This window comes from Pseudophryne corroboree, chromosome 3, assembly GCF_028390025.1.
Source record: "Pseudophryne corroboree isolate aPseCor3 chromosome 3, aPseCor3.hap2, whole genome shotgun sequence".
NCBI lineage: Eukaryota > Metazoa > Chordata > Amphibia > Anura > Myobatrachidae > Pseudophryne > Pseudophryne corroboree.
This window is the reverse complement of record NC_086446.1, coordinates 146,642,909-146,667,506: the sequence shown is the minus strand read 5'-3', so window position 1 is coordinate 146,667,506 and position 24,598 is coordinate 146,642,909. Positions and strand designations below refer to the sequence as shown.

At 48.5% G+C, this 24,598-nt stretch overlaps 1 protein-coding gene across 2 annotated transcripts in view; it reads right to left on the bottom strand.

Annotated features, from left to right (window-relative positions):
• Positions 1-7,020: 7,020 nt before the first annotated feature.
• Positions 7,021-24,598, bottom strand: part of LOC135054963 (zinc finger protein OZF-like) — a 235,191-nt gene continuing 217,613 nt past the window's right edge. For both annotated transcript variants that reach the window (XM_063958470.1, XM_063958472.1), the window contains one exon: positions 7,021-9,673. In XM_063958470.1, coding sequence (XP_063814540.1) covers positions 8,319-9,673 — 1,355 coding nt within the window. In that variant the 3' untranslated portion in view covers positions 7,021-8,318. The remainder of the gene's footprint in view (positions 9,674-24,598) is intronic.

Sequence of the window (24,598 nt, the reverse complement as noted above, 5' to 3'; positions counted from 1 at the left end):
TCACACCTTCGGGTTTCCTTTTAACACTTACATGTCCAGGGGTCTGATTAAACCTCCCCGGTTTAAGTTCCTCTCAGCCCCTACAACTGAGGCTTCCTCCTGTCAGCTAAAACCCTCAGTTGTGACAGTAAGCACTGACCATATGAATCCAGCCGGAGACCAGGATCAAGCGGCCAGGCCGATGCAAGAACTGGCAGCCCGACTTGAACATCAACATCAGGAGGCTGCACAAGGCCACATTATCCGCTGTCTCCAGGATCTCTCTACGCGGCTGGACGGGATTCAAATGACCCTCTGTGGACCTGGCACGTCCGGTGCGTCCACAACAGTGATACCAGCTGTAACCCCACCCACCTTACCTATTTCCATTCCACGTCTTCATCTTCCAACGCCAGCAAAATTTGACGGATCTCCAAGGTTCTGCAGGGGATTTCTTAACCAATGCGAAATCCACCTTGAGCTTCAACCTGGCAATTTCCCCAGTGACCGTACTAAGATTGCCTATATCATTTCCCTTCTCAGCGGCTCAGCCCTTGACTGGGCATCACCTTTATGGGAGAAGTCTGATCCCCTGCTGTCCTCCTATACGGACTTTGTGGCAACATTCATGCGCATCTTCGACGAGCCAGGCCGGGTAACCTCTGCTTCATCTGAGATTCTCCGTTTACGCCAGGGAACACGTACTGTGGGACAGTATCTCATACAGTTCAAAATCCTGGCATCCGAACTGGGATGGAACGACGAGGCCCTGTATGCTGCATTCTGGCATGACTTATCAGAACGCATTAAGGATGAGTTAGCTACCAGAGACTTGCCCTCTAAGTTGGATGAGCTATTTTCACTATGCATGAAGGTTGATCTACGGTTTAGAGAGAGAGCAACTGAACGAGGAAGATCATCTACTCCTAAACCTTCTGCTCCTCCTCCTCCTCGTCAACCATCTCCATCCAAGGATGAGCCCATGCAAATTGGCTGTTCCCGTCTATCTCCTGCTGAGCGCTGAAGACGTCTCTCTGAGTCTCTCTTTCTCTATTGTGCAGCTCCGTCTCACATTATCACTGCCTGTCCCAAATGTCCGGGAAACTCCAAATCCTAGCTCGCCAAGGAGAGGGCCGGCTAGGAGTAATGATCTCCTCTCCATCTCCTCATGATTGTAATCTCCCAGTCTCGCTTCAAATTGCTCAATGTTACAGGAACGTCATTGCCGTACTTGATTCCGGAGCAGCTGGGAATTTTGTAACCGAGGCTTATGTTAAGCGGTGGTCCCTACCCACCGAGAGACTTTCCTCGTCCATCTCCTTGACTGCCGTGGATGGCAGCAAGATTTTTGACACAGTTATTTCTCTAAGGACTCTACCAGTTCGTCTGAGAGTGGGAGTTCTTCATTCAGAATTTATTTCCTTTTTAGTGATTCCAAGAGCCACACATCCAGTGGTTTTGGGCCTTCCATGGCTCCGTCTTCATAATCCATCGATTGACTGGATGACTACGCAGATACTAGCATGGGGTCCCTCCTGTGCTGAGACCTGTTTGTCCAAAGTGCTTCCTGTTTGTTCTTCTTTCCCCAGGTCGTCTGATGTTCCACTTCCTCCATATCAAGACTACACGGACATGTTCAGTAAGGCTTCCGCTGATATCTTTCCTCCTCATAGAGAATGGGACTGCCCAATTGATCTCATTCCAGGGAAGGTTCCACCTCGAGGCCGAACTTATCCGTTGTCTCTGCCTGAGACGCACTCCATGGAGGAGTACATCAAAGAGAACCTGGCGAAGGGTTTTATCCGACCTTCTTCTTCTCCAGCTGGCGCAGGCTTCTTCTTCGTTAAGAAGAAAGACGGTGGTCTGCGGCCGTGCATCGACTACAGAGGTCTGAACGACATTACCATCAAGAACCGATATCCTTTACCCTTGATTACAGAGCTCTTCGATAGAGTCAGCGGAGCAACCACCTTTACAAAGTTGGATTTGAGGGGTGCCTACAATCTCATCCGGATCCGTGAGGGTGACGAGTGGAAGACCGCCTTTAACACCCGTGATGGACATTATGAGTACCTCGTCATGCCCCTTGGATTGAGCAATGCTCCAGCTGTCTTCCAGCATTTCGTGAATGAGATTTTCAGAGACATCTTATACCGCCATGTCGTGGTTTATCTAGATGATATCCTCATCTTTGCCAATCATCTAGAGGAATATCGTTACTGGGTAAAGGAGGTTCTGTCCCGTCTCCGTGTCAATCATCTCTATTGCAAATTGGAGAAATGTGTGTTTGAAGTTAAATCCATTCAGTTCCGGACTAGAGATGTATCCTGAGAAACTAAAAGCAATCCAGAATTGCCCGATACCCTTAACCATCAAAGGGGTCCAGAGGTTCTTAGGGTTCGCCAATTATTACAGAAAGTTTATACAAGACTTTTCCACCATTGTGGCGCTTATCACTGCATTAACCAAGACGGGTGCTAACCCGTCCAAGTGGTCTGAAGAAGCTACGCAAGCTTTTTATCTTTTAAAGCAACGTTTCATCTCTGCACCAGTTCTGAAACAGCCCGACATCGACTCTCCTTTCATCTTAGAGGTAGATGCCTCCTCCGTTGGAGTAGGAGCGGTGTTATCCCAGAGGGCTAAAGATGGCCATCTACATCCTTGCAGTTTCTTCTCCCGGAAGTTCTCCCCAGCTGAGCGCAACTATGCCATTGGCGACCAGGAGTTGCTAGCCATCAAGCTCGCTCTAGAGGAGTGGAGGTATCTGTTGGAGGGAGCTTCTCATTCAATCACTATACTTACCGACCACAAGAATCTTCTATACCTGAAAGGCACACAATGTCTTAACCCTCGTCAGGCCAGATGGGCACTTTTATTTTCCAGGTTTGACTTTAAACTCCAGTTCTGTCCGGGCTCTCAGAATCGCAAGGCCGATGCCCTTTCCCGCTCTTGGGAGCAAGAAAACGAGTCAGAGTCTTCAGACAAGCATCCTATTATTAATCCGTTGGCATTCTCCACGGTAGGGATGGACTCTACGCCCCCACCAGGGAAAAGTTTTGTGAAGCCGGTGTTGAGAAAGAAGCTCATGCATTGGGCCCATGCTTCCCGTTTTGCCGGACATACAGGCATTCAGAAAACCCTCGAGTTTATCTCTAGGTCCTACTGGTGGCCAACTCTGAAGAAGGACGTCAAGGAGTTTATTGTCTCTTGCCCAAAGTGTGCCCAACACAAAGTCCCCCGCTAGTCGCCTGCGGGGCAACTGGTTCCATTATCTGTTCCCAGTCGACCGTGGACCCATTTGTCGATGGACTTTGTTACAGATCTGCCTATATGCAACAAGTTTAATACCATCTGGGTGGAAGTTGACCGGTTCACCAAGATGGCACATTTCATACCCCTCACCGGTCTTCCGTCAGCTTCCAAGTTGGCTCAAGTGTTTATCCAAGAGATCTTCCGACTTCACGGTCTTCCTGAAGAGATCATCTCGGATCGTGGAGTACAATTTGTAGCCAAATTTTGGCGAAGTTTGTGTCAATCCCTCCAAGTCAAGATAAAGTTTTCTACAGCTTACCATCCTCAGACCAATGGTCAAACCGAGAGGGTGAATCAGGACTTGGAGGCCTTCCTCCGCATTTACATGTCTTCCTCCCAAGATAACTGGGTTCAACTCCTTCCGTGGGCCGAGTTTAGCCACAACAATCAATACCATTCCTCATCCTCCTCAACACCATTCTTCATCAACTATGGATTTCACCCTAAGGTTCCAGAATTCCAACCGCTTCCAGCAACTTCTGTTCCAGCAGTGGATGTCACCTTGCGTCAGTTTTCAAAAAACTGGAAGAATGTCCGCGCAGCCCTGCTTAAAGCCTCATTTAGATACAAGAAGTTTGCAGATAGGAAGCGTAGAGCGGTTCCTGCTCTCAAGGTGGGTGATCGAGTATGGTTATCCACGAAGAATTTGAGGTTGAGAGTTCCCAGCATGAAATTTGCTCCTCGTTACATCGGTCCTTTTAAAATTGAACAAGTCATCAATCCTGTTGCTTACAGACTCCAGTTACCTCCCTTCTTGAAAATACCCAGGACATTCCATGTTTCCCTGTTGAAACCGCTGATCCTGAATCGTTTTCATTCTGCACTTCCTCCAGCTCCTAAAGTTCAGACTCAACGGGGAGTCGAGTATGAGGTGGCCAAGATTCTGGACTCACGTTTCCGTTACGGTCAGTTGCAGTATCTTATTGACTGGAAGGGCTATGGTCCTGAAGAACGCTCTTGGACCAATGCGTCGGATGTCCATGCTCCTGCCTTGGTCCGGAATTTCCACTCGACGTTTCCTCTAAAGCCTAAGAAGTGTATTGGGCCACTCCTAAAGGGGGGGTGCTGTCACGATCCGGGCATCTGGACGCCATTACTTGCCTTTCAGATGTCTCCTGAGGGTGCTCAGCGTTCCAAAGCCGGATTCCATCTGTCTCTACATACTGCACATCCCTCCTGTTACGCTGTCACAGCGCCGCCATGTTTGAAGTCTGCATGGCGTCTCCTGTCCTCCGCGGCCTCCGCTCCTGTGTTATAAGTGCAGGTTGTCAGTGTGGTGTTCCATGCCTTCCGCGGCCTCCGCTGTCATCCATGAGTCTCAGCATGCAATTGTCAGTCTGGCGTCTCCTGTCCTCTGCGGCCGGCGCCGCCATTACAGTTATGTTTCCACATGGATTCCCAAACCAGTTTTCACTCCAAGTTCTAACATGGGCGCAGCCATGTTGGATTCAATCACATGCTTCAGTTCCTCCAATCCACTGCCTGGAAATCTGCATAATTGCCCAGCCAATACCTGCATTGCTGCAGGTACAAGTATCCTGTGCCTGGGCTGGCAATTCGTCAGTGCTTTGTTTGTCATACCTTGTTCCAGTCTCTCTGCTCTGTGGTTGTTTCTCCAGGTTCCAGTTCCTGTCTCCAGCATCCACCAAGAGACCCGCACCTGCCTACCATCCTGCGGTGCAGTCTGACTCTGCAGTCTTCCGTGGCTGTTCCAGTTTCCAGCTATTTCATCTGCTTCCAGCAGTATCCACTACCACCGGTAACCATCCTTCTACTCCTCTGTTTCCACGCTCCCTAGCATCTTACAGTTTCCACTCCGTGTATCATCACCTGGCTGGTTCCATCCAGCATTCACTCAGTGACTTTATCACCTGGCTGATCCCACTCAGCATCCACTCCGTGTCTTACCTCCTGGCTGGTTCTATCCAGCAAACACAACAGCTGATTCAAGTTACCAGCTTCATCTATTCCATCTACTGGCATGTTCCTTGGTTATCTGCACTACTACAGCCAGTCCTGGTAAGGTTTTTCCATCAAGGACTTTAACAGCTGTTCTTAACCTACCAGTGCTCTGTTACACCTTCCATGGTCAAAGTGTTCCAGGAATATTATTTATTGCCACTGTCATCATTTGCTGTCTGTTGTTACACGGAGTTTGTCAATAAACTTTGAATTTACTTTTACCTGGTTGTCATGGTCACACCTTCGGGTTTCCTTTTAACACTTACATGTCCAGGGGTCTGATTACACCTCCCCGGTTTAAGTTCCTCTCAGCCCCTACAACTGAGGCTTCCTCCTGTCAGCTAAAACCCTCAGTTGTGACATCAGGTGCTAGAAAGGGGGAGGGGTCACAGACAAACAGCGAACGGGTGGTCCCCCTCCCCAGTATTCCCCTAGCACACTAAAAAATTACCTGTACCATACCTGAACCTATCTGGTAATAGAAATTCAGAGAATTGGTCACACATGTTTGCAAATGCATGTTTAGCTGCTGAGTCACTTCACGGCTTCTCTGGTATCAGCAGTCCTAACACTACATAATAGCAGGGCCCACATAGGACCATGTGATTTGTCTACAGTAAGGCCTCATGATAAAGGCTACTACTAAAATACATCCAGACAGAGAGCTAACTTACCCGGGAGCCACCCCCAGGATCTCCCATTAGCACTACAATGAACAGCATGCCTTCCAAATACTGCTCCCATTCAATGCCTTTCTCACACAAGCAGACAAACAGTAGCAGTTGCTTGGTCATTCCTGGAAATTAAGTGGCTCAGCAGCTAAACATGCGTTTGCAAACATGTGTGACAAAATCTCTGAATTTCTATTACCAGACAGGTTCAGGTATGGTACAGGTCATTTTTTAGTGTGCTGGAGGAATACCAAGGGGGAATGGGGGGGGGGGGGGGTGAGCATGCCCCCTTCTCTGTCTGCTGTTTGACTTTTTGATCCTGTCAACCTTTTCTTTTGTCTAAATCTCCCATGCCGACCTTTTGGCCCTGTCAACCATATAGGGTCAACCTAATGACTTTCTAATTACTGTAGATCTTCTAAACCACGCCCAAGACAAAAGCCACATGTCAATAGTGTACTAATTAAATATAATACTTCATTAGCAAACACAAAACTGAGCTTTTATTATATTATTTTCCACATTAAAATTATTTTACAAGTAAGGTAGAGAATTTCCTTTAATCTTATTACATTGATCCTATAATAGTTTCCTCAGTTCTACTTTTTATTTTCAGTTGTGTAACGTCACATTAGCAATCTTCATTCAGGTAACAGGATTTCCTAAACAAAGTGGTTATTTTGTCCTGTAAATCTGGATACAGACATCTCTATCCTGCTGACAGAAGGGGAGATGTGTAAAGCCTCCTGAAGAGTGGAGAAGTTGGCCACAGCACCCAGTCAGATTCTAGCTAGCATGTGTCAAGTACATTTGTTAAAATTATATATTGACGGTGATTGGCTGCTATGGGCAACCACTTTATTTCTCCACTTTTTAGGAGGTTTGATGCATCTCCCCCCGAATCACATAGTGCAAAAGTAGATTGTGTAGACTAAAGGGCCCATTTACAGTATCAACGAGTGATAAAACTCGTTGTGAATGATAGAACTTGTTGCGTTTGATAAATGGTGCTCCGGCCAATCAGCTCCTAATACGTTAGAAAAATGTCAGTTGGTAGCTGATTGGCTGGAGCACTATCTATCATATACAACAATTTCTAGTATTCGCAACAAGTTTTATCACTCGTTCATAAATGGGCCCCTTAATAAAACACTGGCTATTGGTACATTTCTCAGATTTATGCCCACATTTTGTCAAGCCTTGGAGAGTGATAAATAGCACGATGATAAAGTACCAACCAATCACCTCCTAGCTGTCATGTTACAGGCTGTGTTTGAAAAATGATAGGAGCTGGTGGGTTGATACTTTATCACCGTGCTATTTATCACTCTCTAAGGCTTGATAAATCTGGGCATTAGTGACAACATTGCTGGAGGCTTTCATTATAATTCATTTCAATTTACTTTGCTCATTTACGTAGGGTTACCAGTTCATCCCTTTAATAAGAGACATATGAATTACAGAGATTATGCGGCTGGCTGGCAGTCTCCATTTTATATCGGCTACAGAACCTGTGTAATTCATGTGTCCCTTATTGTAGGGATGATCTGGCAACCCTAATGTACATGTACTTGATCTCCCGGATGTTGCTCCATTAAACGAACTCAGTGGTTCTCAAACTCCACCCTCAAGTTTTCCTGAAAGGTCATGTTTTCAGGATTTCGGTCTGTGGAAGCAGGTGGTGTAGTTAGTGGCCCAGCAAAATAGATAAACTCACCTCTGCATGATTAAAGGAATCCACGGAACATGATCTGTTGGGAAAGGACTAGAGTTCATAAAACCCAGATCTTTTGCTCTAAACTACTGTATGTAACACGGGTGTGGATCAATGGGTCGACAGTAACTAGGTCGACAGTCATTAGGTCGACAGTGACTAGGTTGACATGGAAAAAAGTTGACTTTAGTTCTTTTATATTTTTTTGCTGTCGTTTTCTATGTAAAGTGACCGGGAACCCCAATAAGTGCACCGCGTCCCCTCGCATAGTTCGCTTTGCTCGCCATGCTTCGGGCAAGGTGCATCGCTCAGCGCAGGTTACTATTCCCAATCGTAGTCCACGTGGATCGTAAAGTATCAAAAAGTAAAAAAAATGAAAAGAAATTTGAAAAAGTCACCTCGACCTTTGCCATATCGACCTAGTGACCATGTCGACCAATAGTGGTCGACCTAAAGACCGGATACCATGCAACACACAGTAAAAAAAACACTGTTCAAATAAAGCAAACATTCCACTAATGATCCATACTCTGAAGTTAATGGAAAGCAGTGTTTTTTTCAGCGACCAATAAACAGGAAATGCATAAATTAAATATTACACATATGGATTACAGAATCTATGGATTTATATAAGGACAACTGTACAGCATGTATTTGATATACACGCATTCTGCATACACTTAATATCTTTTGTGAATTTTCTGATGACGAAACGCTTGTGACTTCTGGGCGAAACATTTCCCACATTCAGTACAGGAAAACGGTTTCTCTCCCGTGTGAATCCGCTGATGCCTGTTGAGATCTGAGCTGCTGATGAAACGCTTCTTGCACTCTGCGCAGGAATACGGTTTGTTCCCGGAGTGAATTTTCTGATGCGAGACGAGACAGGATCTGACGGTAAAACATTTCCCGCAATCGGGGCAGGCGAACGGTTTATCTCCTGTGTGATTCTTCTGGTGGATCACTAGCTTGGAGTTACTGATAAAACATTTCCCACATTCAGCACAACAATGGGGTCTCTCTCCCGTGTGGATTTTCTGATGTGTAACCAGATTTGATTTTGTGTTAAAACATTTCCCACACTCTGAGCAGGAATAGGGCTTTTCCCCGGTGTGAGTCCTGTTGTGTATTATAAGGTCTTTGTTGCTGGTAAAACATTTCCCGCACTCAATGCAGGAATGGGGTCTCTCTCCCGTGTGGATTTTCTGATGAGTAGCAAGATTGGATTTCACGACGAAACTCTTCCCGCACTCAGCACAGGAGTAGGGCTTATCCCCGGAGTGGATTTTCTCATGGTTAGCAAGATGCGACTTAATGCTGAAGCGCTTCCCGCACTGGGAGCAGGAGTATATTCTCTCCCCTGTATGAGTCTTCTGATGTCTAACAAAATTTGACTTACTGTTAAAGCACTTCCCACACATAGAGCACATAAATGGTTTCTCTCCTACCTGAAGTCTCTGGTTGTTTCTGCTGTTCATCCCAGGAGGAGGCACTGTGTATTGCGTGTGGCCGGGGCGTGTGTAACTGTCAGCATCTGGGAGATTTCCTTCTTCACACCAGTCAGATTCCTCTTTAATATGTACCGTGGTATACTGTATTGGGCTATGATCTGTGTACTGTATCGGGCTATGATCAGTGGGTGTACAGCTGTCAGAATCTAGGGGAATCTCCTCTTCAGATGATTCAGATACCTCCTTAATGTGACCATCAGTAGAGCGCGGCTGTGTATACTCGGTTGGTGTGTATATGTCCTCGCCTGTCAAAGCCTTGTCTTTAGATGCAGTGGCTTCCTCCTTAATGTGACTGGATAGATGCTGTGCCTGTGTGTGACCTGGGGGTGTATGAGTGTCAGGATCTTGGACAGTCCCTGCCTGGCAAGAGTCAGACTCTGCTTTGACAGAAGTAGATGACTGCTGTACATGTGTGCGATCAGCGTCCCGGTGGTGTATCTCTATGCCGGGATCCTCACTTATACAACCTGGGGAAGGAAAAGAACCGTGTAATCCTGCGGAGGCCGTTTTAGTCTGAGTGAAACCTGATGGAGAGAAATGCATTGTGATTAGACTGTAACCTATGAATACCACGGTTTCCAGCCTGCAGTTTCACTGACGACTAAAGCTACAAAGCTCAACAGCTACTTCCAATTTGATCATCTTTACACAGTTACCTGCTGCAGTAGTGTCTTATACGGTATGTAAGAGTGAGATGCTTCTACAGTAGGAAGTGTATAGTAAGATTACCAGCCAAACGAACAACAGGGTTCAGTATGAATTACCGGTGTACGGGATGCCTACAGTCAGTATACCGACAGCGGCATCCCGGCCACTAGTATGCCGGTAGCAAGGCGCACTCTAAAAAACTGCGCTCGCCGCACCGCGGGCACGGTGGCCCACTGTGCTCATCACAGGTTATATTCTCCCTCTATGGGTGTCGTGGACACCCACAGAGGCAGAATAGTCTGTGGCGCCGGTATTCCGGCGGTGGCATTTCACCGATAGTTGGGAATCCGGCGTCAGCATTGTGACCGCCGGGATCCCGACTAGCTGTATTTTTACCGCTTCCCAAACAGCTTTTCACTTTTACATACATAAAACACTTTACAGTAACTCAGTAGTCTTGTTTGTATCAGATTAAATGAATACAATAATAAGAATTTACTCACCGGTAATTCTATTTCTCGTAGTCCGTAGTGGATGCTGGGAACTCCGTAAGGACCATGGGGAATAGCGGGCTCCGAAAGAGACTGGGCACTCTAAGAAAGAATTAGGACAACCTGGTGTGCACTGGCTCCTCCCTCTATGCCCCTCCTCCAGACCTCAGTTAGGGAAACTGTGCCCGGAAGAGCTGACACAATAAGGAAGGGATTTGGAATCCCGGGTAAGACTCATACCAGCCACACCAATCACACCATACAACTCGTGATACTATATCCAGTTAACAGTATGAATAACAACTGAGCCTCACGAACAGATGGCTCATAACAATAACCCTTTAGTTAAGCAATAACTATATACAAGTATTGCAGACAATCCGCACTTGGGATGGGCGCCCAGCATCCACTACGGACTACGAGAAATAGAATTACCGGTGAGTAAATTCTTATTTTCTCTGACGTCCTAGTGGATGCTGGGAACTCCGTAAGGACCATGGGGATTATACCAAAGCTCCCAAACGGGCGGGAGAGTGTGGATGACTCTGCAGCACCGAATGAGCAAACTCAAGGTCCTCCTCAGCCAGGGTATCAAACTTGTAGAATTTTGCAAATGTGTTTGAACCCGACCAAGTAGCAGCTCGGCAAAGTTGTAAAGCCGAGACCCCTCGGGCAGCCGCCCAAGAAGAGCCCACTTTCCTCGTGGAATGGGCTTTTACAGATTTAGGATGCGGCAGTCCAGCCACAGAATGTGCAAGTTGAATCGTGCTACAGATCCAGCGAGCAATAGTCTGCTTAGAAGCAGGAGCACCCAGCTTGTTGGGTGCATACAGGATAAATAGCGAGTCAGTTTTCCTGACTCCAGCCGTCCTGGAAACATATATTTTCAGGGCCCTGACTACGTCCAGTAACTTGGAATCCTCTAAGTCCCGAGTAGCCGCAGGCACCACAATAGGTTGGTTCACATGAAAAGCTGATACCACCTTAGGAAGGAATTGGGAACGAGTCCTCAATTCCGTCCTATCCAAATGAAAAATCAGATAAGGGCTTTTACATGACAAAGCCGCCAATTCTGATACACGCCTGGCCGACGCCAAGGCCAACAGCATGACCACTTTCCACGTGAGGTATTTTAGCTCCACGGTTTTAAGTGGCTCAAACCAATGCGACTTTAGGAAATCCAACACCACTTTGAGATCCCACGGTGCCACTGGAGGCACAAAAGGGGGCTGAATATGCAGCACTCCTTTAACAAAAGTCTGAACTTCAGGCAGTGAAGCCAGTTCTTTTTGGAAGAAAATCGACAGAGCCGAAATCTGGACCTTAATGGAACCCAATTTTAGGCCCATAGTCACTCCTGACTGTAGGAAGTGCAGAAATCGACCGAGCTGAAATTCCTCCGTTGGGGCCTTCCTGGCCTCACACCAAGCAACATATTTCCGCCAAATGCGGTGATAATGTTTTGCTGTCACATCTTTCCTAGCTTTAATCAGCGTAGGAATGACTTCCTCCGAATGCCCTTTTCTTTTAGGATCCGGAGTTCAACCGCCATGCCGTCAAACGCAGCCGCGGTAAGTCTTGGAACAGACAGGGCCCCTGCTGCAGCAGGTCCTGTCTGAGCGGCAGAGGCCATGGGTCCTCTGAGATCATTTCTTGAAGTTCTGGGTACCAAGCACTTCTTGGCCAATCCGGAACCACGAGTATAGTTCTTACTCCTCTCCTTCTTATTATTCTCAGTACCTTGGGTATGAGAGGCAGAGGAGGGAACACATAAACCGACTGGTACACCCACGGTGTCACCAGAGCGTCCACAGCTATCGCCTGAGGGGCCCTTGACCTGGCGCAATATCTTTTTAGCTTTTTGTTGAGGCGGGACGCCATCATGTACACCTGTGGCCTTTCCCAACGGTGTACAATCATTTGGAAGACTTCTGGATGAAGTCCCCACTCTCCCGGGTGGAGGTCGTGTCTGCTGAGGAAGTCTGCTTCCCAGTTGTCCACTCCCGGAATGAACACTGCTGACAGTGCTAACACATGATTTTCCGCCCATCGGAGAATCCTTGTGGCTTCTGCCATCGCCATCCTGCTTCTTGTGCCGCCCTGTCGGTTTACATGGGCGACCGCCGTGATGTTGTCTGACTGGATCAGCACCGGCTGGTGTTGAAGCAGGGGTCTTGCCTGACTTAGGGCATTGTAAATGGCCCTTAGTTCCAGAATATTTATGTGTAGGGAAGTCTCCTGACTCGACCATAGTCCTTGGAAGTTTCTTCCCTGTGTGACTGCCCCCCAACCTCGAAGGCTGGCATCCGTGGTCACCAGGACCCAGTCCTGTATGCCGAATCTGCGGCCCTCTAGAAGATGAGCACTCTGCATCCACCACAACAGCGACACCCTGGCCCTTGGAGACAGGGTTATCAGCCGATGCATCTGAAGATGCGATCCGGACCAGTTGTCCAACAGATCCCACTGAAAGATCCTTGCATGGAACCTTCCGAATGGAATTGCTTCGTAAGAAGCTACCATCTTTCCCAGGACTCGCGTGCAGTGGTGCACCAGCACCTGTTTTGGTTTTAGGAGGTCTCTGACTAGAGATGACAACTCCTTGGCCTTCTCCTCTGGGAGAACACCTTCTTCTGTTCTGTGTCCAGAACCATCCCCAGGAACAGTAGACGCGTTGTAGGAGCCAGCTGCGACTTTGGAATATTCAGGATCCAGCCGTGCTGTTGTAGCACTTCCCGAGCTAGTGCTACTCCGATCAACAACTGTTCCCTGGACCTCGCCTTTATAAGGAGATCGTCCAAGTACGGGATAATTATAACTCCCTTTTTTCGAAGGGGTATCATCATTTCGGCCATTACCTTGGTAAATACCCTCGGTGCCGTGGACAGACCAAACGGCAACGTCTGGAATTGGTAATGACAGTCCTGTACCACAAATCTGAGGTACTCCTGGTGAGGAGGGTAAATGGGGACATGCAGGTAAGCATCCTTGATGTCCAGTGATACCATGTAATCCCCTTCGTCCAGGCTTGCAATAACCGCCCTGAGCGATTCCATTTTGAACTTGAACCTTCTTATATAAGTGTTCAAGGATTTTAAATTTAAAATGGGTCTCACCGAACCGTCCGGTTTCGGTACCACAAACATTGTGGAATAGTAACCCCGTCCTTGTTGAAGGAGGGGTACCTTGGTTATCACCTGCTGGGAGTACAGCTTGTGAATCGCCTCCAGCACCGCCTCCCTGTCTGCGGGAGTAGTTGGCAAGGCTGAGTTGAGGAAACGGCGAGGGGGAGACGTCTCGAATTCCAGCTTGTACCCGAGATACCACTTGTAGAATCCAGGGATCCAACCGTGAGCGAACCCACTGGTCGCTGAAGTTCCGGAGACGGGCCCCCACCGCACCTGGCTCCACCTGTGGAGCCCCAGCGTCATGCGGTGGACTTAGAGGAAGCGGGAGAGGACTTTTGTTCCTGGGAACTGGCTGTATGGTGCAGCTTTTTCCCTCTACCTCTGCCTCTGGGCAGAAAGGACGCTCCTTTAACCCGCTTGCCTTTCTGGGGCCGAAAGGACTGTACCTGATAATACGGTGCTTTCTTCGGCTGTGAGGGAACCTGGGGTAAAAATGTCGACTTCCCAGCCGTCGCTGTGGAAACGAGGTCCGAGACACCATCCCCAAACAATTCCTCACCCTTGTAAGGCAAAACCTCCATGTGCCTTTTAGAATCCGCATCACCTGTCCACTGCCGAGTCCATAATACTCTCCTGGCAGAAATGGACATTGCATTTATTCTAGATGCCAGCTGGCAAATATCCCTCTGTGCATCTCTCATGTATAAGACTACGTCTTTAATATGCTCTACAGTTAGCAATAATAAGAATTTACTTACCGATAATTCTATTTCTCGTAGTCCGTAGTGGATGCTGGGGACTCCGTCAGGACCATGGGGAATAGCGGCTCCGCAGGAGACAGGGCACAAAAATAAAGCTTTAGGATCAGGTGGTGTGTACTGGCTCCTCCCCCTATGACCCTCCTCCAAGCCTCAGTTAGGATACTGTGCCCGGACGAGCGTACACAATAAGGAAGGATATTGAACCCCGGGTAAGACTCATACCAGCCACACCAATCACACCGTATAACTTGTGATCTGAACCCAGTTAACAGTATGACAAACGTAGGAGCCTCTGAACAGACGGCTCACAACAAATAACAACCCGATTTTTTTGTAACAATAACTATGTACAAGTATTGCAGACAATCCGCACTTGGGATGGGCGCCCAGCATCCACTACGGACTACGAGAAATAGAATTATCGGTAAGTAAATTCTTATTTTCTCTAACGTCCTAAGTGGATGCTGGGGACTCCGTCAGGACCATGGGGATTATACCAAAGCTCCCAAACGGGCGGGAGAGTGCGGATGACTCTGCAGCACCGAATGAGAGAACTCAAGGTCCTCCTCAGCCAGGGTATCAAATTTGTAGAATTTTGCAAACGTATTTGCCCCTGACCAAGTAGCAGCTCGGCAGAGTTGTAATGCCGAGACTCCCCGGGCAGCCGCCCAGGATGAGCCCACTTTCCTTGTGGAATGGGCCTTGACAGATTTAGGTTGTGGCAAGCCTGCCACAGAATGTGCAAGTTGAATTGTGCTACAAATCCAACGAGCAATCGTCTGCTTAGAAGCAGGAGCACCCATCTTGTTGGGTGCATACAATATAAGCAGTGAGTCAGACTTTCTGACTCCCGCCGTTCTTGAAATATATATTTTCAATGCCCGGACCACGTCCAACAACTTGGAATCCTCCAACTCGTTAGTAGCCGCAGGCACCACAATAGGCTGGTTCAGGTGAAACGCTGACACCACCTTAGGCAGAAAATGAGGACGCGTCCGCAGTTCTGCCCTGTCCGTATGGAAAATCAGATATGGGCTCTTATATGATAAAGCCGCCAATTCTGATACTCTCCTGGCTGAAGCCAGGGCCAGTAGCATGGTTACTTTCCATGTGAGATACTTCAGCTCCACCGATTTGAGCGGCTCAAACCAATGGGATTTGAGAAAATCCAAGACTACATTAAGATCCCACGGTGCCACTGGGGGCACAACCGGGGGCTGTATATGTAGTACTCCTTTTACAAAGGTCTGGACTTCAGGAACTGAAGCCAATTCTTTCTGGAAGAAAATCGACAGGGCCGAAATTTGAACCTTAATGGACCCCAATTTGAGGCCCATAGACAATCCTGTTTGCAGGAAATGTAGGAATCGACCCAGTTGAAATTCCTCCGTGGGGGCTTTCCTGGCCTCACACCACGCAACATATTTTCTCCAAATGCGGTGATAATGTTGTGCAGTCACCTCCTTCCTGGCTTTTACCAGTGTAGGAATGACCTCTTCCAGAATGCCTTTTTCCTTTAGAATTCGGCGTTCAACCGCCATGCCGTCAAACGCAGCCGCGGTAAGTCTTGGAATAGACACGGTCCCTGCTGAAGCAGGTCCCGTCTTAGAGGTAGAGGCCACGGATCCTCCGTGAGCATCTCTTGAAGTTCCGGGTACCAAGTTCTTCTTGGCCAATCCGGAGCCACTAGTATCGTTCTTACTCCCTTCTGCCGTATAATTCTCAGTACTTTTGGTATGAGAGGCAGAGGAGGGAACACATACACTGACTGGAACACCCACGGTGTTACCAGAGCGTCCACAGCTATTGCCTGAGGATCTCTTGACCTGGCGCAATACCTGTCCAGTTTTTTGTTGAGGCGGGACGCCATCATATCCACCATTGGTTTTTCCCAACGGTTCACAATCATGTGGAAGACTTCTGGATGAAGTCCCCACTCTCCCGGGTGTAGATCGTGTCTGCTGAGGAAGTCTGCTTCCCAGTTGTTCACTCCCGGAATGAATACTGCTGACAGTGCTATCACATGATCTTCCGCCCAGCGAAGAATCCTTGCAGCTTCTGCCATTGCTGTCCTGCTTCTTGTGCCGCCCTGTCTGTTTACGTGGGCGACTGCCGTGATGTTGTCCGACTGGATCAACACCGGCTGACCCTGAAGCAGGGGTTTTGCCAGACTTAGAGCATTGTAAATCGCTCTTAGCTCCAGTATATTTATGTGAAGAGACATCTCCAGGCTTGACCATACTCCCTGGAAGTTTCTTCCTTGTGTGACCGCTCCCCAGCCTCTCAGACTGGCATCCGTGGTCACCAGGACCCAGTCCTGTATGCCGAATCTGCGGCCCTCTAACAGATGAGCACTCTGCAACCACCACAGAAGAGACACCCTTGTCCGTGGCGATAAGGTTATCCGCTGATGCATCTGCAGATGCGATCCGGACCATTTGTCCAGCAGATCCCACTGAAAAGTTCGTGCGTGGAATCTGCCGAATGGAATCGCTTCGTAAGAAGCCACCATCTTTCCCAGGACTCTTGTGCATTGATGTACAGACACTGTCCCTGGTTTTAGGAGGTTCCTGACAAGTTCGGATAACTCCCTGGCTTTCTCCTCCGGAAGAAACACCTTTTTCTGAACCGTGTCCAGAATCATTCCCAGGAACAGCAGACGTGTTGTCGGGGTCAACTGAGATTTTGGAAAATTCAGAATCCACCCGTGTTGTTGCAGCACTACTTGGGTTAGTGCTACTCCGTCCTCCAGCTGTTCTCTGGACCTTGCCCTTATCAGGAGATCGTCCAAGTAAGGGATAATTAATACGCCTCTTCTTCGCAGAAGAATCATCATTTCGGCCATTACCTTGGTAAAGACCCGAGGTGCCGTGGACAATCCAAACGGCAGCGTCTGAAACTGATAATGACAGTTTTGCACCACGAACCTGAGGTACCCTTGATGTGAAGGGCAAATTGGGACATGCAGGTAAGCATCCTTTATGTCCAGGGACACCATAAAGTCCCCTTCTTCCAGATTCGCTATCACTGCTCTGAGTGACTCCATCTTGAACTTGAATTTTTGTATGTACAGGTTCAAAGATTTCAGATTTAGAATAGGTCTTACCGAGCCGTCCGGCTTCGGTACCACAAATAGCGTGGAGTAATACCCCTTTCCCTGTTGTAGGAGGGGTACCTTGACTATCACCTGCTGAGCAAACAGCTTGTGAATGGCTTCCAATACCGTCGCCCTGTCTGAGGGAGACGTTGGCAAAGCAGACTTTAGGAACCGGCGAGGGGGAGACTTCTCGAATTCCAACCTGTAACCCTGAGATACTACCTGCAGAATCCAGGGGTCCACCTGTGAGCAAGCCCACTGTGCGCTGAAATTCTTGAGTCGAACCCCCACCGTTCCTGAGTCCGCTTGTAAGGCCCCAGCGTCATGCTGAGGGCTTTGCAGAACCCTGGGAGGGCTTCTGTTCCTGGGCAGGGGCTGCTTGCTGCCCTCTCTTACCCCTTCCTCTGCCCCTAGGCAGATATGACTGTCCTTTTGTCCGCTTGTTCTTATAGGACCGAAAGGACTGCGGCTGAAAAGACGGTGTCTTTTTCTGTTGGGAGGGGGTCTGAGGTAAAAAGGTGGATTTTCCGGCAGTTGCCTTGGCCACCAGATCCGATAGACCGACGCCAAATAATTCCTCCCCTTTATACGGCAATACTTCCATATGTCGTTTGGAATCCGCATCACCTGACCACTGTCGCGTCCATAAACTCCTTCTGGCAGATATGGACATCGCATTTACTCTCGATGCCAGAGTGCAAATATCTCTCTGCGCATCTCGCATATAAAGGAAAGCATCCTTTAATTGCTCTATAGTCAATAAAATACTGTCCCTATCCAGGGTATCAATATTTTCAGTCAGGGAATCCAACCAGACGACCCCAGCACTGCACATCCAGGCTGAGGCGATGGCCGGTCGCAGTATAACACCAGTATGTGTGTATATACTTTTTAGGGTAGTTTCCAGTCTCCTATCTGCTGGATCCTTGAGGGCGGCCGTATCCGGAGACGGTAACGCCACTTGTTTTGATAAGCGTGTGAGCGCCTTATCCACCCTAGGGGGTGTTTCCCAGCGCGCCCTAACCTCTGGCGGGAAAGGGTATAATGCTAATAACTTTTTTGAAATTAGCATTTTTCTATCTGGGTTAAACCACGCTTCATCACATACATCATTTAATTCCTCTGATTCAGGAAAAACTACAGGTAGTTTTTTCACCCCCCACATAATACCCCTTTTTGTGGTACTTGCAGCATCAGAGATATGCAAAGCCTCCTTCATTGCCGTGATCATATAACGTGTGGCCCTACTTGAAAAAACGTTTGTTTCATCACCGTCGACACTAGATTCAGTGTCTGTGTCTGGGTCTGTGTCGACCGACTGAGGTAAAGGGCGCTTTACAGCCCCTGACGGTGTCTGAGACGCCTGGGCAGGTACTAACTGGTTTGCCGGCCGTCTCATGTCGTCAACTGATTTTTGTAATGTGCTGACATTATCACGTAATTCCATAAACAAAGCCATCCATTCCGGTGTCGACTCCCTGGGGGGTGACATCACCATTATCGGCAATTGCTCTGCCTCCACGCCAACATCGTCCTCATACATGTCGACACACACGTACCGACACACAGCAGACACACAGGGAATGCTCTTATCGAAGACAGGACCCCACTAGCCCTTTGGGGAGACAGAGGGAGAGTTTGCCAGCACACACCCAAGCGCTATAATATATATGGGAACAACCTTATATAAGTGTTGTTCCTTATAGCAGCTTAAATATATCCAGTATATCGCCAAAAAATGCCCCCCCCTCTCTGTTTTACCCTGTTTCTGTAGTGCAGTGCAGGGGAGAGTCCTGGGAGCCTTCCTCACAGCGGAGCTGAGCAGGAAAATGGCGCTGTGTGCTGAGGAGAATAAGCCCCGCCCCCTATTTCGGCGGGCTTTCCTCCCGTGGATTTAGATAATTGGCATGGGTTAAATACATACATATAGCCTTAATGGCTATATGTGATGTATTCTTTTGCCTTAAGGTAATAAAATATTGCTGCCCAGGGCGCCCCCAGCAGCGCCCTGCACCCTCCGTGACCGCTTGGTGTGAAGTGTGTGACAACAATGGCGCACAGCTGCAGTGCTGTGCGCTACCTTCATGAAGACTGAAGAGCCTTCTGCCGCCTGTTTCCGGACCTTCAATCTTCAGCATCTGTAAGGGGGGTCGGCGGCGCGGCTCCGGGACGAACCCCAGGGTGAGACCTGTGTTCCGACTCCCTCTGGAGCTAATGGTGTCCAGTAGCCTAAGAATCCAATCCATCCTGCACGCAGGTGAGTTGAAATTCTCTCCCCTAAGTCCCTCGATGCAGTGAGCCTGTTGCCAGCAGGACTCACTGAAAATAAAAAACCTAAAAAACTTTTTCTAAGCAGCTCTTTAAGAGAGCCACCTAGATTGCACCCTGCTCGGACGGGCACAAAAACCTAACTGAGGCTTGGAGGAGGGTCATAGGGGGAGGAGCCAGTACACACCACCTGATCCTAAAGCTTTATTTTTGTGCCCTGTCTCCTGCGGAGCCGCTATTCCCCATGGTCCTGACGGAGTCCCCAGCATCCACTTAGGACGTTAGAGAAATAGTGTCTCTGTCAAGGGTATCAATGTTATCAGACAGGGAATCTGACTACGCAGCTGCAGCACTGCACATCCATGCTGAAGCAATAACCGGTCTCAGTATAATACCTGAGTGTGTATATACAGACTTCAGGATAGCCTCCTGCTTTCTATCCGCAGGCTTCTTTAGGGCGGCCGTATCCGGAGACGGTAGTGCCACCTTCTTTGACAAGTGTGTGAGCGCTTTATCCACCCTAGGGGATGTCTCCCAACGTATCCTGTCCTCTGGCGGGAAAGGGTACGCCCTTAGTAACTTTTTAGAAATTACCGGTCTCTTATCGGGGGAGCCCACGCTTCTTCACACACTTCATTCAACTCATCAGATGGGGGAAAAACCACAGGTTGCTTTTTCTCCCCAAACATAATACCCTTTTTTGTGGTACCAGGGTTAATGTCAGAAATGTGCAACACATTTTTCATTGCCGTAATCATGTAACGGATGGCCCTATTGGAATGTACACTAGTCTCATCGTCGTCGACACTGGAGTCAGTATCCGTGTCGACATCTGTATCTGCCACTGAGGTAGCGAGCGTTTTTGAGCCCCTGATGGCTTTTGAGACGCCTGGGCAGGCACGGGCTGAGAAGCCGGCTGTCCCACATCTGCTATGTCATCAAACCTTTTATGTAAGGAGTTGACACTGTCGCGTAATTCCTTCCACATATCCATCCACTCAGGTGTCGACCCCGCAGGGGGGTGACATCACATTTATCGGCACCTGCTCCGCCTCCACATAAGCCTCCTCATCAAACATGTCGACACAGCCGTACCGACACACCGCACACACACAGGGAATGCTCTGACTGAGGACAGGACCCCACAAAGTCCTTTGGGGAGACAGAGAGAGAGTATGCCAGCACACACCACAGCGCTATATAATGCAGGGAGTTACACTACACAAAGTGATTTACCCTATAGCAGCTATAATACACAGTATTTGCGCCTAAATTTAGTGCCCCTCCTCTCTTTTTTACCCTATTGAGCCTGGAAACTGCAGGGGAGAGCCTGGGGAGCGTCCTTCCAGCGGAGCTGTGAGAGGAAATGGCGCCAGTGTGCTGAGGGAGATAGCCCCGCCCCCTTCACGGCAGACTTCTCCCGCTTTTTTATGGATATAATGGCAGGGGATTTTTCACATATATAGTCTTAATGACTATATTATGTGTGTTTTTTGCCAATATAAGGTAATCTAATTGCAGCCCAGGGCGCCCCCCCCCCCCCCCCCCCAGCGCCCTGCACCCATCAGTGACCGGAGTGTGTGGTGTGCATGGGGAGCAATGGCGCACAGCTGCAGTGCTGTGCGCTACCTTAATGAAGACCGGAGTCTTCAGCCGCCGATTTCCTGGACGTTCTTCTTGCTTCTGGCTCTGCAAGGGGGACGGCGGCGCAGCTCCGGGACCGGACGACCAAGGCTGGGCCTGTGTTCGATCCCTCTGGAGCTAATGGTGTCCAGCAGCCTAGAAGCCCAAGCTAGCTGCAAGCAGGTAGGTTCGCTTCTCTCCCCTAAGTCCCTCGTAGCAGTGAGTCTGTTGCCAGCAGATCTCACTGAAAATAAAAAACCTAAATATACTTTCTTTTCTAGAAGCTCAGGAGAGCCCCTAGTGTGCATCCAGCTCGAGCCGGGCACAGATTCTAACTGAGGTCTGGAGGAGGGGCATAGAGGGAGGAGCCAGTGCACACCAGGTTGTCCTAATTCTTTCTTAGAATGCCCAGTCTCCTTCTGAGCCCGCTATTCCCCATGGTCCTTACGGAGTTCCCAGCATCCACTAGGACGTCAGAGAAAATGTAAGTTCCCCTCTATATAGCCATAGGGGTGGATGCAGAGCTGGTCTATTTGGGAGGCATGCATCTGTTCCGCACGTGACCCAAAGCACCTTAAAACACAAAATGCCTGCCCAAATATTATTGATCTATACAGGTCCTGATACCTGTGTGATTCTCGTTGGTTTGTCTGGAGGATAGGGGCTTTAAATTCCCTATCAGTGCCCATTGGTTTTGAAGTGACAGTAAAAACCAATGCTTTGTAAATACTTTTGCTACAGACACTAAACTGCCGTCGATGCCAGTCGGTCTTACATGGTCAGCAAAACATATTAGCTTCTGCAACTAAATAAACGAATATGTTTATTGCAACCATCATCTATTACTTGGATACTATGTGTGTATCTATATATATATATATATATATATATATACACTGCTCAAAAAAATAAAGGGAACACTAAAATAACACATCCTAGATCTGAATGAATGAAATATTCTTATTAAATACTTTGTTCTTTACATAGTTGAATGTACTGACAACAAAATCACACAAAAATTATCAATGGAAATCAAATTTATTAACCCATGGAGGTCTGGATTTGGAGTCACACTCAAAATTAAAGTGGAAAAACACACTACAGGCTGATCCAAATTTGATGTAATGTCCTTAAAACAAGTCAAAATGAGGCTCAGTAGTGTGTGTGGCCTCCACGTACCTGTATGACCTCCCTACAATGCCTGGGCATGCTCCTGATGAGGTGGCAGATGGTCTCCTGAGGGATTTCCTCCCAGACCTGGACTAAAGCATCCGCCAACTCCTGGACAGTCTGTGGTGCAACGTGGCGTTGGTGTATGGAGTGAGACATGATGTCCCAGATGTGCTCAATTGGATTCAGGTCTGCGGAACGGGCGGGCCAGTCCATAGCATCAATGCCTTCATCTTGCAGGACACACTCCAGCCACATGAGGTCTAGCATTGTCTTGCATTAGGAGCATTACTTTATATACAAAGATCCAGCCCAACTGCAGGGGAGATTAAATTAGGAGTGGTGTTTACCCTACAGCCCAATTCAATTTTCTGCAGGAATCCCGCAAATTAATCCCCAGAGGCCGGATGTTACTTCACCGCCTCAGGTGTCGCGAGGAAAATGTGTGTTAAATGCATCCTCCTGCTTTTAACACGTGGGGAAATAATGGGATTTTAATTACCCACCGGTAAATCCTTTTCTCGTAGTCCGTAGAGGATACTGGGGTCCATTTAGTATCATGTGGTATAGACATAAACAGACATACTTTGAGAGAAGGATAGAAAAGGATAATGGTGAGATTCCGAACCAGCACACACAACAAGAGGAAAGCCAAGCTAACCAAACTTTAAACCAGGAACAGCAACCGCTGAACCAACATTACTTAACCAAATAACATTGCAGGAAGAACGAAGCACTGGGCGAGCGCCGAGTATCCTCTACGGGCTACGAGAAAAGGATTTACCGGAAAGTAATTAAAATCCTATTTTCTCTTACGTCCTAGAGGATGCTGGGGTCCACATTAGTACCATGGGGTATAGACGGGTCCCTAATATTACTACATAATAATAGTCAGATAATACGGAGATCTTAGTTGCGTATATCTGCAGATATAGGGTTAAGCCCCCAGGCCGATCGACAAGGCTTCTCCGTCACTAGTGACGGAGAAGCCTTGTCGATCGGCCTGGGGGCTTAACCCTATATCTGCAGATATACGCAACTAAGATCTCCGTATTATCTGACTATTATTATGTAGTAATATTATTCACTCGGTGTGCATTAGGGAACACAGTTTTTTTCCTACACAGAATTACCCCTCCCCTTTTAGCACCTGAGTGACATTACAATCTGATTAAGCAGCTTTCCACTTTGTGTATTGGGTATAGACGGGTCCACCAGGAGCCATTGGCACTTTAAGAGTTTGAGAGTGTGGGCTGGCTCCTCCCTCTATGCCCCTCCTACCAGACTCAGTTTAGAAAATGTGCCCGGAGGAGCCGGTCACAGCTAGGGGAGCTCTCCAGGGTTTCTCTAGTAAAGTTTATTTTTAGAGTTTATTATTTTACAGGGAGGCTGCTGGCAACAGCCTCCCTGCAGCGAGGGACTAAGGGGGGGAGCAGTGTCCGCCCTGTGGGGTCTGAGCCACTTACTCCGCTGACAGGACACTGAGCTCCTGAGGAGTCAGACCGCTACCCACCGCAGGGGATCGCTCACCCCAGCAGCATGCCGCCACCTCCTTACAGAGCTGAAGAATCGGTGGCGAGTGAGACACCGACCCCCTTAGCAAGCGCGGGGTCGGTGTGAAGATTGCGGCAGCAAGGTAGTAGCGCAGTAACTGCGCTCCGGGAGGCTCAGCGGTACATGGCGCAGCGATGTGAGGGGTGCCCTGAGCCAGTGTTACACCCTACACTGGTTCCAAAGCCTGTCGGGGTCCTCAGATCTCAGCCAGCACTCAATCCTCAGGCCAGTATAATCAGTGGAAGAGCGGGAAGATAGCGCCATTTTGGGGCAGAGCTTCTCCCCAGCTGCGTTCAGCTCCATTTTCTTGCCTGCACAGCGCTGATCAGGAGAAACAGGTCCCTCCACAGCAACTCCAGCTATCTGTAAACGGTACCAGGGGGTTTGGGGAGGCTGCAATATGACTTTGTATCCTATTAAGGTGCACAGTCAGCGCCGACAAGGGGTCTCCGTTTGGTTAGAAGCGCTGCGTGTGGGTTGGCTCCAATCTCTGTGTCTCTCTTGCCATTCTTTGGGGGGAACTTCTGTCTGCCCTCCCGTGTGTGTGTGTGTGTGTGTGTGTGTGGAGTGTTTGGTGGTCTCCTTTGGCTATTTCCAGGGACACTGTGTCATATGTTGCAGAGGATCCCATTCCATGTAATCAGGATAGCACTGGTTTAGCACAGATTCCAGCAAGGGAACCAGAGTGGTTTTCCTCTATCAAATCTTG